The following is a 12,506-nucleotide window of genomic DNA, read 5'->3' on the forward strand; positions in this document are numbered from 1 at the left end:
TTACATAGGGAAGTCCTTGGCTCTGCTTCTCATGCTGCCCTGCCAGTGAGGAGGCTGGGGGTGCACCGGGAGCTGAGAGGGGACAGAGCCAGCACAGCTGCCCCGGAGCAACCAAAGACCTGCTCCATACGGCATCATGCTCACCAATAAAAGCTTGAGTAAGGAAGGAGGACGTGTTAGGAGTGATGCTGTTTATCTTCCCAAGAAACCATTACGTGTGATGAGCCCTGCGTTCCTGGAAGTGGCTGAACATCCGCTGCTGATGGGAAATAGCATGGGTCTGGCATCCAAAATAAACCCCACCCTGGTGCTTACTGTTGTCCACATGCAACCTGCTCAACCTCTGTGCCACTTTGTCATGGGTGAAACAAAACTCCACCTTGTCCCTGCTAAAAAAAAAGTTATAGTTAACTACTCCCTGTGCTGGCTGTAGCACGAGAAATGAGTATTAATTGCTTTGGCCAAAGCTACAGATAGATAGTTCTGTAAATACACAAATGTATCGAAACAAACGTAGGGCACAGGGATTAAGAACTATGAAATTCCTAACTCTGGTGAGCAAGATGTATGGGATATTATCAAATACGTCTAGTTCTACAAGTATAGATGCAAGGAGACAACGTGCCCTCTCGGAAGGCTCTGCAATGGCCCCAGTTCTCCCAGTTCCCTCTTCCCTGCTCTGCCTTCCCTATCAGCCAGGCTCTGCCTGCTTTAAAGAGAAAAAAAAAAACAAGACAGGAGACAAATTGTTCCTGTGTTGCCTCTGAAACAAGGGGTTCTGATCAACTCTCCCCTGCTTTTGTAACTTATAAACCTCCTGTGTGCACCACCACCGGGGACAGAGCGCTCAGCACTTCCTGAGCACTGTATGCTACAGTGGGCAACTAAAAAAGGCAACCGAATCTCCTGCAGCTCCTGAAAAAAATCTCTTTCAACACAACCATTTGCAAGACAGCATTTCTTTATTGTCTGTGCTCTGCTTGCACACTAAGAAAACATACTTAAGGTTGTACACCAAAAAAAAAAAGGGGGGTAGTTCTTTGTTTTTACTGTAGTATGACAACACCCATGATGGTAATACACAGTGTCCCATACTCGTGTGCCAGCTATATTTCACTCCTTTATCTTTCACGTGCTTTGCATGCAGCGTGGGAGGTGCACGTTCAGACCACGTTAGCAGCCTGGATGCTGCTCTCTTCCTTCTGCAGCAGCTTCCCAAATCCTGCCCAGGATGCTGCTGCAGTAAGTAAATGTTAGCGTTATCGATGTGCCTGGACCAAAGACACCAGTTCTCGGTGCCGCTCCTTATTAACCTGCGACTGGAGCACGATGCAGGTGGATCACTGACAGCAGCTCCTGCAAGTCAGACAGTGGGTTTGACCCATTTAACAGGGGATAATACCTATGCTTCTTCACGGCCACGTTAGCTAGAACACAAGAAATCCACATCTGCGTTTGGGATGTGGATCCACTGCAGGGCAGTCTAAATATTACAGGTGATTTCTAGGATTAGATTTCCCTTCCCAAACATCCTTTCTCACAGACACAAGCAGTTCCACTGCTGGTGCTACCCTAAGCTCAAAACCAGCAGCCTCGGTTCCTTCAGGCCTCCCCTAACTCACTGCTTCCCGGTCCCTACAAGGCATTTGTGCAGTTAAACCCACCAGCTGTACAACAGCATGAGCCCCAGCCAGCCAGCAGCAAGGGCCGAGCAGAAACGTAATACATTTAGCTGCTCCTTTTAACCAGGAATCTGGCTCTTCTGGAGAGAATCTTCTTCCTTTCAGGATTAAATGGCACAGGGAGGAACCATGGAAATTCTCTGTAATGCTGATGGGCTGTAGGTGACTCAGAGCACATCCCTGCCTGGGATGTTCCCAGAGAAATCTGTGTGATAAACAGACATTTGGAGTCAGAGTAAATGCCTTATCCCCAGAGAGGAAAGCCAGTGGAAAAATATAGGCCTTCCCTACGCTGCGAGGTTGGGGAACTGTTTCATAGCTGCAGTATCATGTCGTGTGCCCAAGATTTCACAGTCACATGCAGAAACGGGTTCAAGGAGAAACCCACAAGGCATTAAGAGCGACAGAGCTGTGAAACAGAGAAAGCATCACACCCCAAGGGACACAGGGGCTCCGTGCCCAGGCACAGCAGCAGCTACACCGCGTCCCGCAGAGCCAGAGCAGCCGAGAGGGGCACTTGTAGGGCCAGATCCTACCTCAGCCCTGCTCTTGCTCGGGCCCTTCATAAGGAAAAGGAGGAAAAGCTCCACTAGGTACGTTTCACAGCTGAGGCAGCTGCCTCGTGATTCCAGCCCACGTACGAACTGCGGATATGTCAGCTCCTAACTGCTGGAGACCTTTCCGGAAAGGATAAGAGAATGGGAGGAAGCAGGCAGCACTCAGCCCTAAAACAGGCTATATATGGCCTCCGGGAGGTACGGCACAGCGCCTGCAATAGGTGCCAGCACCACAGTCACCCGCGAGTCTCAGGGCAACGCTCTGTGTCCTGTAAACAGCACGAGAAGGAGGGTAACAGAGCGAGGAAAGACGCTGGGATGAATGGTTTTATCAGCTCATAGCATGTCCACATATGGAATCAGTTAACTGCGGTGTTGGCAAGTTAAAGCAAATTTCCCAGCAAGTGCGGGGCCGGATTCACATCTTACAGGGACTGACGGAGGCTCTCTCATTGAGCTCAGCGAGCTGTCAGCTGGGCTCTGCTCTTACAGAACCGAGAGGAGGAGGATGCTCTTTGAGACAGAAGGATTACTACCTAGAGTTAGCCCAAATTTAAAATTCTCTCTTTATTTCTTACACTAAAATAATCTATTTAACACAGCTCCCACCGCATCCTCCATGCTGTTGCTAGGCCACTGTGCCAGAAACAAAAGGAAACGGCGTTTTACAAGGAAGTGACCACTCTGGACAGAAGATGTAGTTTGTGCCAAGAGTAGCCCAGTTCCCCCAAGAAAGCAGAGCCAGGGCTGTGTGAGGGGTGGGAAATGGAGCAGTACAGAGCACACGTACGTTTTGGCCTGATTTAGTGCCTTGAAATTCCCAGATGGGGAAAAGCTGCGGCTTCCCTAAGTCTCTGCAGACCCGATACCATCGGATTCAGCTTGCTCCAAAGGAATCCCAGCTTCATGAACTGGTGCTGACACACGCGTCTCTTGCTGAAACGTTGATGTGCCTCACGTGCAGCACCCTCTCCTCCTGCTGACATCTTCCAGCTGCAGGGCATTCTCCCTCTGCCTGTCTTCTTGTGCTGTCAGCAACCTGGAACAAGCAGCACAGATCGAGAACACAATCAAACTACTCAGCTACTCCTGCTGTGGCACCTGACTGCGCTCTTTGTTCGCCCATCATCCAGGGCCAGTTAGGATTGTAAGAAGAGAGTGGACCAAAGACTGGGCTTCTCTGGGAGCTGGGCTAGATAAACCACACACGCAAAATGAGCACGAAGGCGTGCGCTACGGGACACACCATTTATCTGTCTAAGTAAATCATCCCAGTTAATAAACAGCCAAGTCCTGCTGTGAACTTAACTGAGGTGTTATAGCAGGAGAGGAAGGGATAAAAGAAAAAGAATTTTTCAAATTTTTTCTAAATTTCAAAAAATTTTTCAAAAACATTTGCTTTTTTAAAAACTAAAAATCTTAGTGCAAACCTCCTTCAGCCTTGCAAAGCGTCCCCCCCCCCGTAACTTTATCTTATCCTTAGCAAGAAAGATATTACTCCCAAAATAGCACAGTCTCTGTAACGCTTAGCAAGGAAGAACCCCTCCACCCTCCACAGAAGCACGTGTAGATTGCAAAGTGAAAATGCCAACTTAAAATCTGGGATAGCACACCCAGTTGTTGTGATGCAGTGCTCAAATTCAGCTCCTGACTTTTCAACAGACAGCTCCACCAGAGGAAGATTTGCACGCGATGATGTCCAGTCTATGCCTGGTGCCCTCCAGCCACAGAAGATGAGGGCCCTGGAGTCAGCGGGGAAGCACCTATTGCTCCAGGTGTTTTTAGTGACACGGCAAAGTCAGTCTGACAGCGCCTCTCCTTGCCCATTCCCTAGGAGAGCCCGCACCAGGGACCTACAGCCGGGGAAATATCCTGCTCCCATTACTGACCTGGCCATGTGCAGCATGGGCTCCATGATGTTATAGCCGGTCATCGCGCTGCACTCGTAGAAGACAGCCTTGTATTCCTGCCAGAGAGCACAGCACGCACCCACGTCAGCTGCCAGCTCACCCCACCGTGCACCCGCACCCCTGGGAGCTGGCCCACCCTCACCACCAGGATGCATCGCATGGGCCCTCGAGTGGGAAAGCAGCCACGTGCTCTCCCCTCAGAAAAAAACTAAGCATCCCTGCAAGGAGGCATCGAGCCTCAAGAGAAATGCATGAGCATGCCCCCAGGGCTGTTGTCTGTCATGTGCTGGTCCCCACCTCATCCTCCCTGGTACCACAGGGACCTCGGTACGTGTTTGTGTTGGGGTGGGCAAGGAAGGTACCGCACTGGGAAATGGCTCCAGGTTGCTCTGGAGCGGGAGGGAGGCTGCTGGGCAGGTGGAGCAGGGGAGCACAGAGGCGAACCTTCGCCAGCCTTTCCCCCTCCACCTTGGGGACATGCCGGGTCTCTCTCTGTGCAGCATCCATTTTATTTCCAAGCAGAAAGACCACAGCTCCATCCTCGATACCTTCCTGCAAAAGAAACAGAGCAAAGCACCCTAGGGACTCAGCTGAGGGACAGAAATATCTCGAAGCAGATCCTGTTCCAGCTCATGCAAACAAGAGCTTTGCCACTGACTTCAGTGGCAGCAGGATTAGGGTCCCTGAAGGAGCTGCCAAAACATTCCCTTCAAGCACATTAAAGGGCCGTTCCTCAAGTAGCCCCAGGGACTTGTGGAAGGAAGCTTAAACCATGGGAATATATTTCAAATGTTTGGTGTGTGCAGCCGGGATGCTGAGAGAGGGGAGGCAGGGAATAAATTCTTCTCTGGGAAATAAGAAGCCCAAAGAAAAGTCCAGCAGCCTATAGGGCAACCTGCATTTAAGACCAGGCGGGACTTCAGTTCTAAATTTTTTTGCTGTACGTGTAGTACTATTCCTCTGACGTGCTGTTCTAAGCTCAGCCGTCCCTTACTGAAAACCCTCTGGCCAAGTTGTAAGAGGCCGAGCAGATTCCAGCTCTTACAGTCTCTGCAGTAACTTATTTCTAGGCGATTCCCGGAGCCCGTTACCTTTGGTAAAACTCCCTATAGATCCATCACCAGAGTAAGACTGCAGGATGGGGCTGGAAGTTATTTCCAAACTTGACTGCCCTGGATGACTTACAGTACCTGAAGAGTTTAGGTTTCAAAGCAAGAAAAGTACTAAGATGGGAGAAAGAAAGGAGGAGAGATTATTAAAGGTTACAGATTTGGGGTGCTTTGATATTCTGCATGCTCAGTTTAACCTTCCTGAAAGGAGCCTGATTTTCAGAGGCTACTTTTGAAAATCTTAACATTTGATCTTTTAAAGTCCAAAGAAATAGATAATTTTTTTTTCTCCCCCAACAGGCCTGTGAAAGTTACAGTACTAGAAGCCTCCATCCTATGCTTATTTATTCCATTTAGGACTTGGTTTTCGAGACTCAACATGATGAAGACAAAACCAACTCTTGACTATTTCCCTTCAACTTTGAGCCATCTGCACACAACGTATTTAAATTATACAGAGGTATTTTTGTCTCTGCTTGCAGAGACGAGCCACAGATGAATGCTTTTCGATGAGAGTTTGCAGGTGAAAATGGGTGGGATTACCGGAGTACCGAAACACGCTGCCACTGGCTTTGTGGTACCTTCAACAAGCCTCTGGTCCCAAACTCACCACCGCAGTCAGCACCCGTAACATCTGCTTCCACAGTTCCTCTTCCCAAGGCCACCAGGACCTCCCGAGGCCTCCCAGAACATCGCTCCCAGGCAGAGCACTGGAGCAAGACCAGCGCCAGGCAGAGGCAGCACTGCCAGCACCGCGAGCCGAGGCCCAGCTCTCACCTGGACGCTGCTCATCCAGTTGCGCACCGCCGTGAAGGAGCACTCGGCCGTAACGTCGTACATCACCAGAATGCCATCCGCCTTCCGGAAATACTGCTTGGTGATGCTCCGGAACCTGAGCCCCAACAAAACCAGAGGCACCCTCAGAACCACGAGGCGTGTAATGACAAGAAACAGAAGGAGATTATCTGACTTTCAGCGCAGGCTCCCTGCAAGGGCTGGCAGCTCCTGCACGTGCGATGCGTCCCCTGGGGCTGGTGCCCACGGACTGGTGACAAATAGGTCAAGTCCGCGGGCCTTTGAGACCCCATCTGTGCAGCAGGCCAGGCAGCCACGAGTGAGCAGGAGTCTTTCCAAACACACCGCGCTGAGAAAGCAGGAAGGAAGGCCTTTCCAGATTTGGAAAAGAAACACAGAAGAGTGTTTAGGTGGGATAAGAAGAGGTAATAACCTGTAAAAAGGGAACTGGATGGAAAAAACGTGATCTTTCTCTAAAGTCTGGAAGAATCTGCAGACTAAGCTGTACCACAGAATAAACTAGGCGTGCGTAATGTCTGCCCCAGTGTTGCCAAAACAGCAATTAAGATCTCAGCATCAGTACAGTCTGTTTCCAGTTTTAAATCTACAAAGTGATGCTGCCATACATAAACTCAGCAGTTAGACACAATTTCCAGGAGAAATTCCCACCAGACATCTACTTTGTCCTGTGGGTACCTGTTAGAACAACAGACTTGTATTTTGGGAATAAACTCCAATAATAAATAATAATAATTAAAAAAGAGCTTAAAACCTGTAAGCAGTTTGTGATAGGCCACAATATAACATCACATTGCATGCAAACTGATGGAATTAAACGCGGCACAAGTATGAGATCTCAGCAGGCAGCTGTGCGTTTCTGCCCTGCACAGGATAACAAGCTCTCCTTTTCTATTAAGAGCCAAGAAAACCCACAGCAAGTCGTGACCCCCCTGACCCTTCAGCCGATTGCCTGAAGTCTGTTCTGTCTCTCTCCGCTAAGGGCATGGCATTCTGGCAGCTGCCCCAACTGAGAAAGCACAGACTGTGTCTTTGGCAGCCCAGGTGCACCTCTGCAGCTACAGGATAGGCTAAATGCTCCAGAAGAAACATAAAATGCAGCATGAACCGGTCTCAGGGAGTCACCAAGGAGCTCTCCCCTTCCCGCTCCAAGAAGTTCTTCTGTCTCCTCCGTAGGATATTCAGTCGGGCCCCTCCAGTTAGAAGTAATTCATATTTCTCTAGAGGTAAGGAAAGCTTTGGCTTCTTTCCAAACCTCCTATTCAGTATCAGCGCTGAGCCAAGTTCTTTCCTGCAAGTACACATTTAAGACCTGCTAACGCTTCAGGGGCATACTCTAATGGTTCTTCTGCAGAGCCAATATATTGAGTTTGGCCTCTGATGCAACCTGGCCTCAGTAAACAGCCACATTTCATGTCCTAACAACTTCCTGCTCAGCTTCAGCACCAAAAAAAACCCACAGTAGTCCCCTTAAATAGAAATCTTGATCTCTTCAGCGTGAACCTTGAGTTTGGAAGAAAGAGTTCACTTTTCAATAGAGCGTCCTACTGGTCTAGCTGACTGAGGCAGACAGCATCGCTATTCTGTCGGCACAGCTCAGGATTGCCATATTCCCCTGACTTCAGCTGCCTCCCAAAGGCCTGGTCCGTATTTAGCATAAAACAACCAATACTTCTTCTTGCCTGGCTCTGAGTTTTTTTCAGTTAGCAGCCCCCTTGCAAAAGCTTTTGATCTTAAGCTTCAAAGTACATCCTAAATAAAGTATAATTTACAGAGGTAGTGGTGGGCCTTCATGTCTAGCAGCAGGTGAGAGTGAAGCGTGTCCTCTACTTCTCTGACCCTCTCCAACAGTGCTGGTGACATCTTTTAGTTATGGCCTACGCTTTTGATATCATTTCTATCCTGTGCTACGGCCCTGTCCTGCAGCTCTTTCCAGAAGCAGGCTGACACAGGAGAGCTTTGTGGACTGGAGGAGCTCTGAATCCTATCACACAGAGATTTACGGGCAGACTACCTGAAGCCACAGCACGTATGGAAAATGATTTTTCTGTCAGTCCCTAAAGCCATCTCTCCAGGCCCTGCTTTGCAGCCACAACTTCGAGCATCTCTGAAGAGACCCTTGCTGCAGGTCCAGCACTGAAATAGCTGCTGGGCACCCTCTGGTCCTGAAGCTAGCAATTTTCCTAAGGACTGAATCCAGGTGCACACATTCCTTTCCCTTTCCTCCTCTTTTCTACGCTGAGCCTGGCAGTGGGGAACCCTCACAGAATTTGCTTACCTTTCTTGTCCAGCTGTATCCCACAGCTGTAAAGCAACTTGGGTGTTATCCACCATCAGACTCTTCACCTGGTAATCAACACCTGTCAGGGAGGTAACAACAATCATAAGACAGGATGGGGAGAGAGCTGCCTGCCATTGCAAGGCCAATGAGCAAGATCAATACTAGGTCAGGGAAACTTCCAGTTTGACCCAAAACTGGGAGAGGCACCACCTTTACTTTTAAGGATAGGAGATGTCTGGGCTAAAGTGATGGAAAAGAAGACCATCTCCAGGCCAACTTCCCCATCCTTCTTACTCGGATGAGGCAGGAGCCCTATTACGTACCGATGGTTGCGTTGAGCTCAGCCAAGAACCTGTCATAGCAGAAGCGGTGGATGAAGGAGCTCTTACCAACGCCGGAGTTCCCGACAAACACCACTTTGAAGATACGATCCGGGGAGAAACTGGCTGGTTCCAGCACCTGGAGCTACAATAGGAGAAAGGGATGCACTTCTGAAAAGCCCAGCTACGGACTGTGCTTTGGTTTAGGCATTAAATCACAAAAAAACATGAACTGTACTGCAAATTTACGGAGGCTGAACCCCAAGTAGTCAGACTCACCCTGGTTTCGGTGCCAACAGGCTGTCCTCTAGGAGGCAATGGAGCATCATCCAATCCATCGGCACTTTTTCTACAGTCAGCATCACCCTTCAAAGTCACCTTCAACCTCTCAGCATCTGCTGCCACTGGCCAGCTCTCCTTGGCTCTGCTGTTCTCCCCAAAGTTCGTGCTGCCTCCTTCTCCTGTCTTCAGCCACGACTCACTGCCTGGGAAGTATTTACAGTTCTTCCTGTTGGGTTCTTCCATTGCCATATCCACTGGGAAGGCGATAGGAAGGTCCGCAGAGGCCAGTTGTCTGCATTAAAGCCCAAAGGCACCAGAAATGGGGTTTGGAGGGGAGGAAAGAGAAGGAGGAGGGGGCTGCAAATTCCCCAAACAACCAGTGCGATCCAATTAGTGCGCGCACACTGCTTGCAGGAACTCTACCTCACACACACCCCCCCCACATTCCCTGGGACTAAGGCACCAGCAGCACCCCTGGGGGAAGAGACACAGCTCACTTGAGCTATGCTGTGCTCATATCTGCTGACATATATTTCATTAATTTTAATAAAAAATCCCCGCCTTCTGGATTTTTCACGGATCCTTTGCCTCTTACTTCCCCCAGTACGGAAAAACGAGGCAAAGTACACAAAGGTGGCAGCAGAAGAAAGGTTTAAAAACAAACAAACATAGAAACAAACCAAAAGCTCTTTGTACATGCATGTTACTGCCCTCTGCTGAAGGCCCACAGCCGTGCTCCACAAAGCAAAGCTCCAGGACTTCCAAACACTGCTGAAGCAGAGCCGTGCTGAGGCCAGGCAGCAGCAGAGCACACTCAAACCGTTCCCATGTTGCTCCACCTGGCATTGGAGTGCCATCAGGGAGCCGTGACCCCAAAACCTTTCTCTTTTTTCTCTTTTTAAGCTTCCTGCCAGCCATGCTGTGCTCTCAACAGCAACAAACCCCCAGGGCTCCTCTGCCCAAGACGTGGTGCTGGGGAATAGGCGCTGTGCCTGTGCCTACACAAGGGCAGGCTGATGCACGTGCCACGCAGTGGGGGCAGAGACACGGTAAGGGGAGGGGACAGTCTTCAAATTACAGCTAGGAATAGCAGACCTAAACTACTGCAATCATCGCCAAGGAGCAAGGAAGCATCTTAACTCAGCCTTGGCTATCTGTGGTTAAAGGACTAGAAGAAGGGAGCGAGAAGACTCAGAACTCAAAGGCTTTATGCACCAGAGATCTCCGTTACCTTTGCTGGACACCAGATTGCACTTGGAAGCAAAGAAGAGAGAGCCCAAAGGCTTACTGCAGTCACTCTGTACAGAGGTAGCACATCCCACCTCTCTCTGCAACATTTCCCCCTTCCTACGGGTGCAGAAATCAAGGCAACAAATCCCTTCTCATGCCTGTGCCCACACCTCAACATTCACCTGCTGCCAAGCCTGGGCTTTTTCTGTTTAGTGGAGCTCACATCCCTGGTCATCCTCCCTGCATCTCCCCAAATCTGGAGCTGGGCAGCTGGAACCTCTCCCCACGGAGAACAGACACATCCTCCTGGGCTCAGGCTCTGGGGAACGGGCCCCATCTTCCAGGGCCAGCTGGAGGAGCACCAATGAGAGGCTGAGACTCCAAAGCCTCTTCAGGGAAGAAAGGGAAAAAAAAAAAAAAAGGTGTTTGGTCCACGCCTGCCAGTCACCCAGCTATGAAGGAGCTCTGCCTCAGACCTAGCCCAGCAGCTCCCAGCCAGGGCTAAACAATCGGCCCCGCTCCACAGTTCACCTGGTTTGCAATCAGTCCATGAGCCTGGAGCTCAGTTCTTACAGAACTGCAAGCACTGAGGGCGAGTTAAAGCTGGAAGAAACTCTGAGCCTTGACCCGCGTCTCTGGCTGGCACCAGGAGCAACTGGGAGGGGAGGGGAGCCTTCTGCAGAGACCTGGTACAAAGGAGGGAAGTGTGCCACCTCCAAATCCTGTTTGGGGCTGGCAGATGCAGTGGAAGATCCAGCTCCAAGCCAGGCTCTCTCCTGCAAACCAGGCTTTTGGCCAAACCAGGCGTGCTTCGCACACACAGCTCACAAGGGCTGATGGTTAATGCCGGCACAGCCGAGGTGACGCTCGGTGATTGAAGCGCTCCGAGTCCTGCCCTCCGCCATGCCCCAGTGGGCAGGGTTTCTGCCTGAGGAGGAGCAGACGCACCGGCGAGATGATCCAATTTTAATGTATCTGCCCGACTCAGAGGCAGCCCCCTTGATTCCCATCCCACAAACACTCCCATAGCTTCAGGAGGAGTTAGAGGCTGCCCCCCCCCCACTGCTGCGTGCAGAGGCGGCCACCACCACGTGTTTGTGCTCACTGACAGCACCCTCAGCTTCGAGCCGGGCTGCGTCCCCCCCGTGCTCCCACAGACAGACAGCGCCGAGGCGTGGGACCAGACAGGGCACACGGACGGACCGACAGGGTGCTCCAGCGGGGACAGAGCGACACCACGACCACGACACAGAGAGAGGCCCGTCTAACCGTTTGACCGGCTTGTCGTCCTGCAGGTAGCTGCCTAGCACTGACCCCTTCTTCAGGAGGGGCTTTTTGCTCTGAGGCGCCTGGAAGTTGAAAAGAGAAGGGGTGAGGAATGTCACTGCGGCCCAGCAACCTGGGCGGCCCCAGTTTAACCAGTTGCTGCAGCCGCAGGCCGCTTCAGGAGCGCAGGGCTGGAGCAGCGGTGGTGCCCCACCAGCTTCAACAGACACGAGCGCAGGGTTTGCTCCTCTCAGTTCAGCTCACTTAACTCACGTCAGAAGGCACCACTTTCCCCTTTGCAACAAAGTCCATCAGAAAATGACGGTGTCTCAAGCTGTAGTTTTCCTCTGCCAGCCAGAGCTTTCCTTTCTGTGGCTCGCTCGCTGCTGTGCATCATGGCTGATTCTCTCTTTCCCCACCTGCCTTTTTATAATGCTGGTATTTTGTGGGACAGGCCAACCCCCTGCTCCACAGGCACTCACCCACAGCCGCACAAGTACCACAGGAAAGAAAGGAGCCTGCTCTGCCAAGGGCAACGCACGTGCTCTGCCTCAGGCACACATCGCCACGCTTCCCTCCTACTTACCTCCTCGCGTTTCCTACAGCCGGCACTCAGCGCCTTCCCTGAGGAGGGGAAAGCAGAACAGCTCTCACAGCCCTCGTCCCCCAGCTACAGCAGCTTCTCATTCCCAGGGTCAAAGAGAAGCGATTTGCTGAGATCACACAGGGGAGCCTGTGGCGGAGTGAGGACTGACCCGCCGGCTCTCCCCAGGGCCATGCTAAAGCCTTGTTCCCCCTCTCACGCTCTGTCTGAACTGCTCTGTATACCCAAAAAAACACCAAGCGAGAGACAGCGTGGCAGGGTGCCACCACCCCGGCACTGGGAGCAGGGAGACGTACTCCCTCTGGAAGCCTGGAGACTTCTGACGCATCCTCCCAAGTTATTTTGGGGTAAAGGTAGGGAAAAAAAGAGGAGTCTACAGCCTGCTGGATCTGCAGCAGTTTTGAGGTGACCAAACGCTGCAGGCAGCTCCTGACAGGCCTGCCTTTGTGCTG

At 51.2% G+C, this 12,506-nt stretch overlaps 1 protein-coding gene across 12 annotated transcripts in view; it reads right to left on the bottom strand.

Moving 5' to 3' along the window:
* Nucleotides 1–372: 372 nt before the first annotated feature.
* CRACR2B (calcium release activated channel regulator 2B) overlaps nt 373–12,506 on the bottom strand; it is a 46,254-nt gene continuing 34,120 nt past the window's right edge. For 6 of the 12 annotated variants that reach the window (XM_048058826.2, XM_048058814.2, XM_048058810.2 and 3 more), the window contains exons 11-16: nt 11,454–11,533; nt 8,952–9,246; nt 8,676–8,817; nt 8,350–8,431; nt 6,036–6,150; nt 4,215–4,701 (exon numbers count right to left, since the gene is read on the bottom strand). In XM_048058826.2, the coding sequence (XP_047914783.2) occupies nt 4,429–4,701; nt 6,036–6,150; nt 8,350–8,431; nt 8,676–8,817; nt 8,952–9,246; nt 11,454–11,533 (987 nt within the window). In that variant the 3' untranslated portion in view covers nt 4,215–4,428. The other 6 variants (XR_010831825.1, XR_010831824.1, XM_048058811.2 and 3 more) reach the window with 6 other exon arrangements.

This window comes from Anser cygnoides, chromosome 5 (genome assembly GCF_040182565.1).
Source record: "Anser cygnoides isolate HZ-2024a breed goose chromosome 5, Taihu_goose_T2T_genome, whole genome shotgun sequence".
NCBI classification, from domain to species: Eukaryota; Metazoa; Chordata; class Aves; order Anseriformes; family Anatidae; genus Anser; species Anser cygnoides.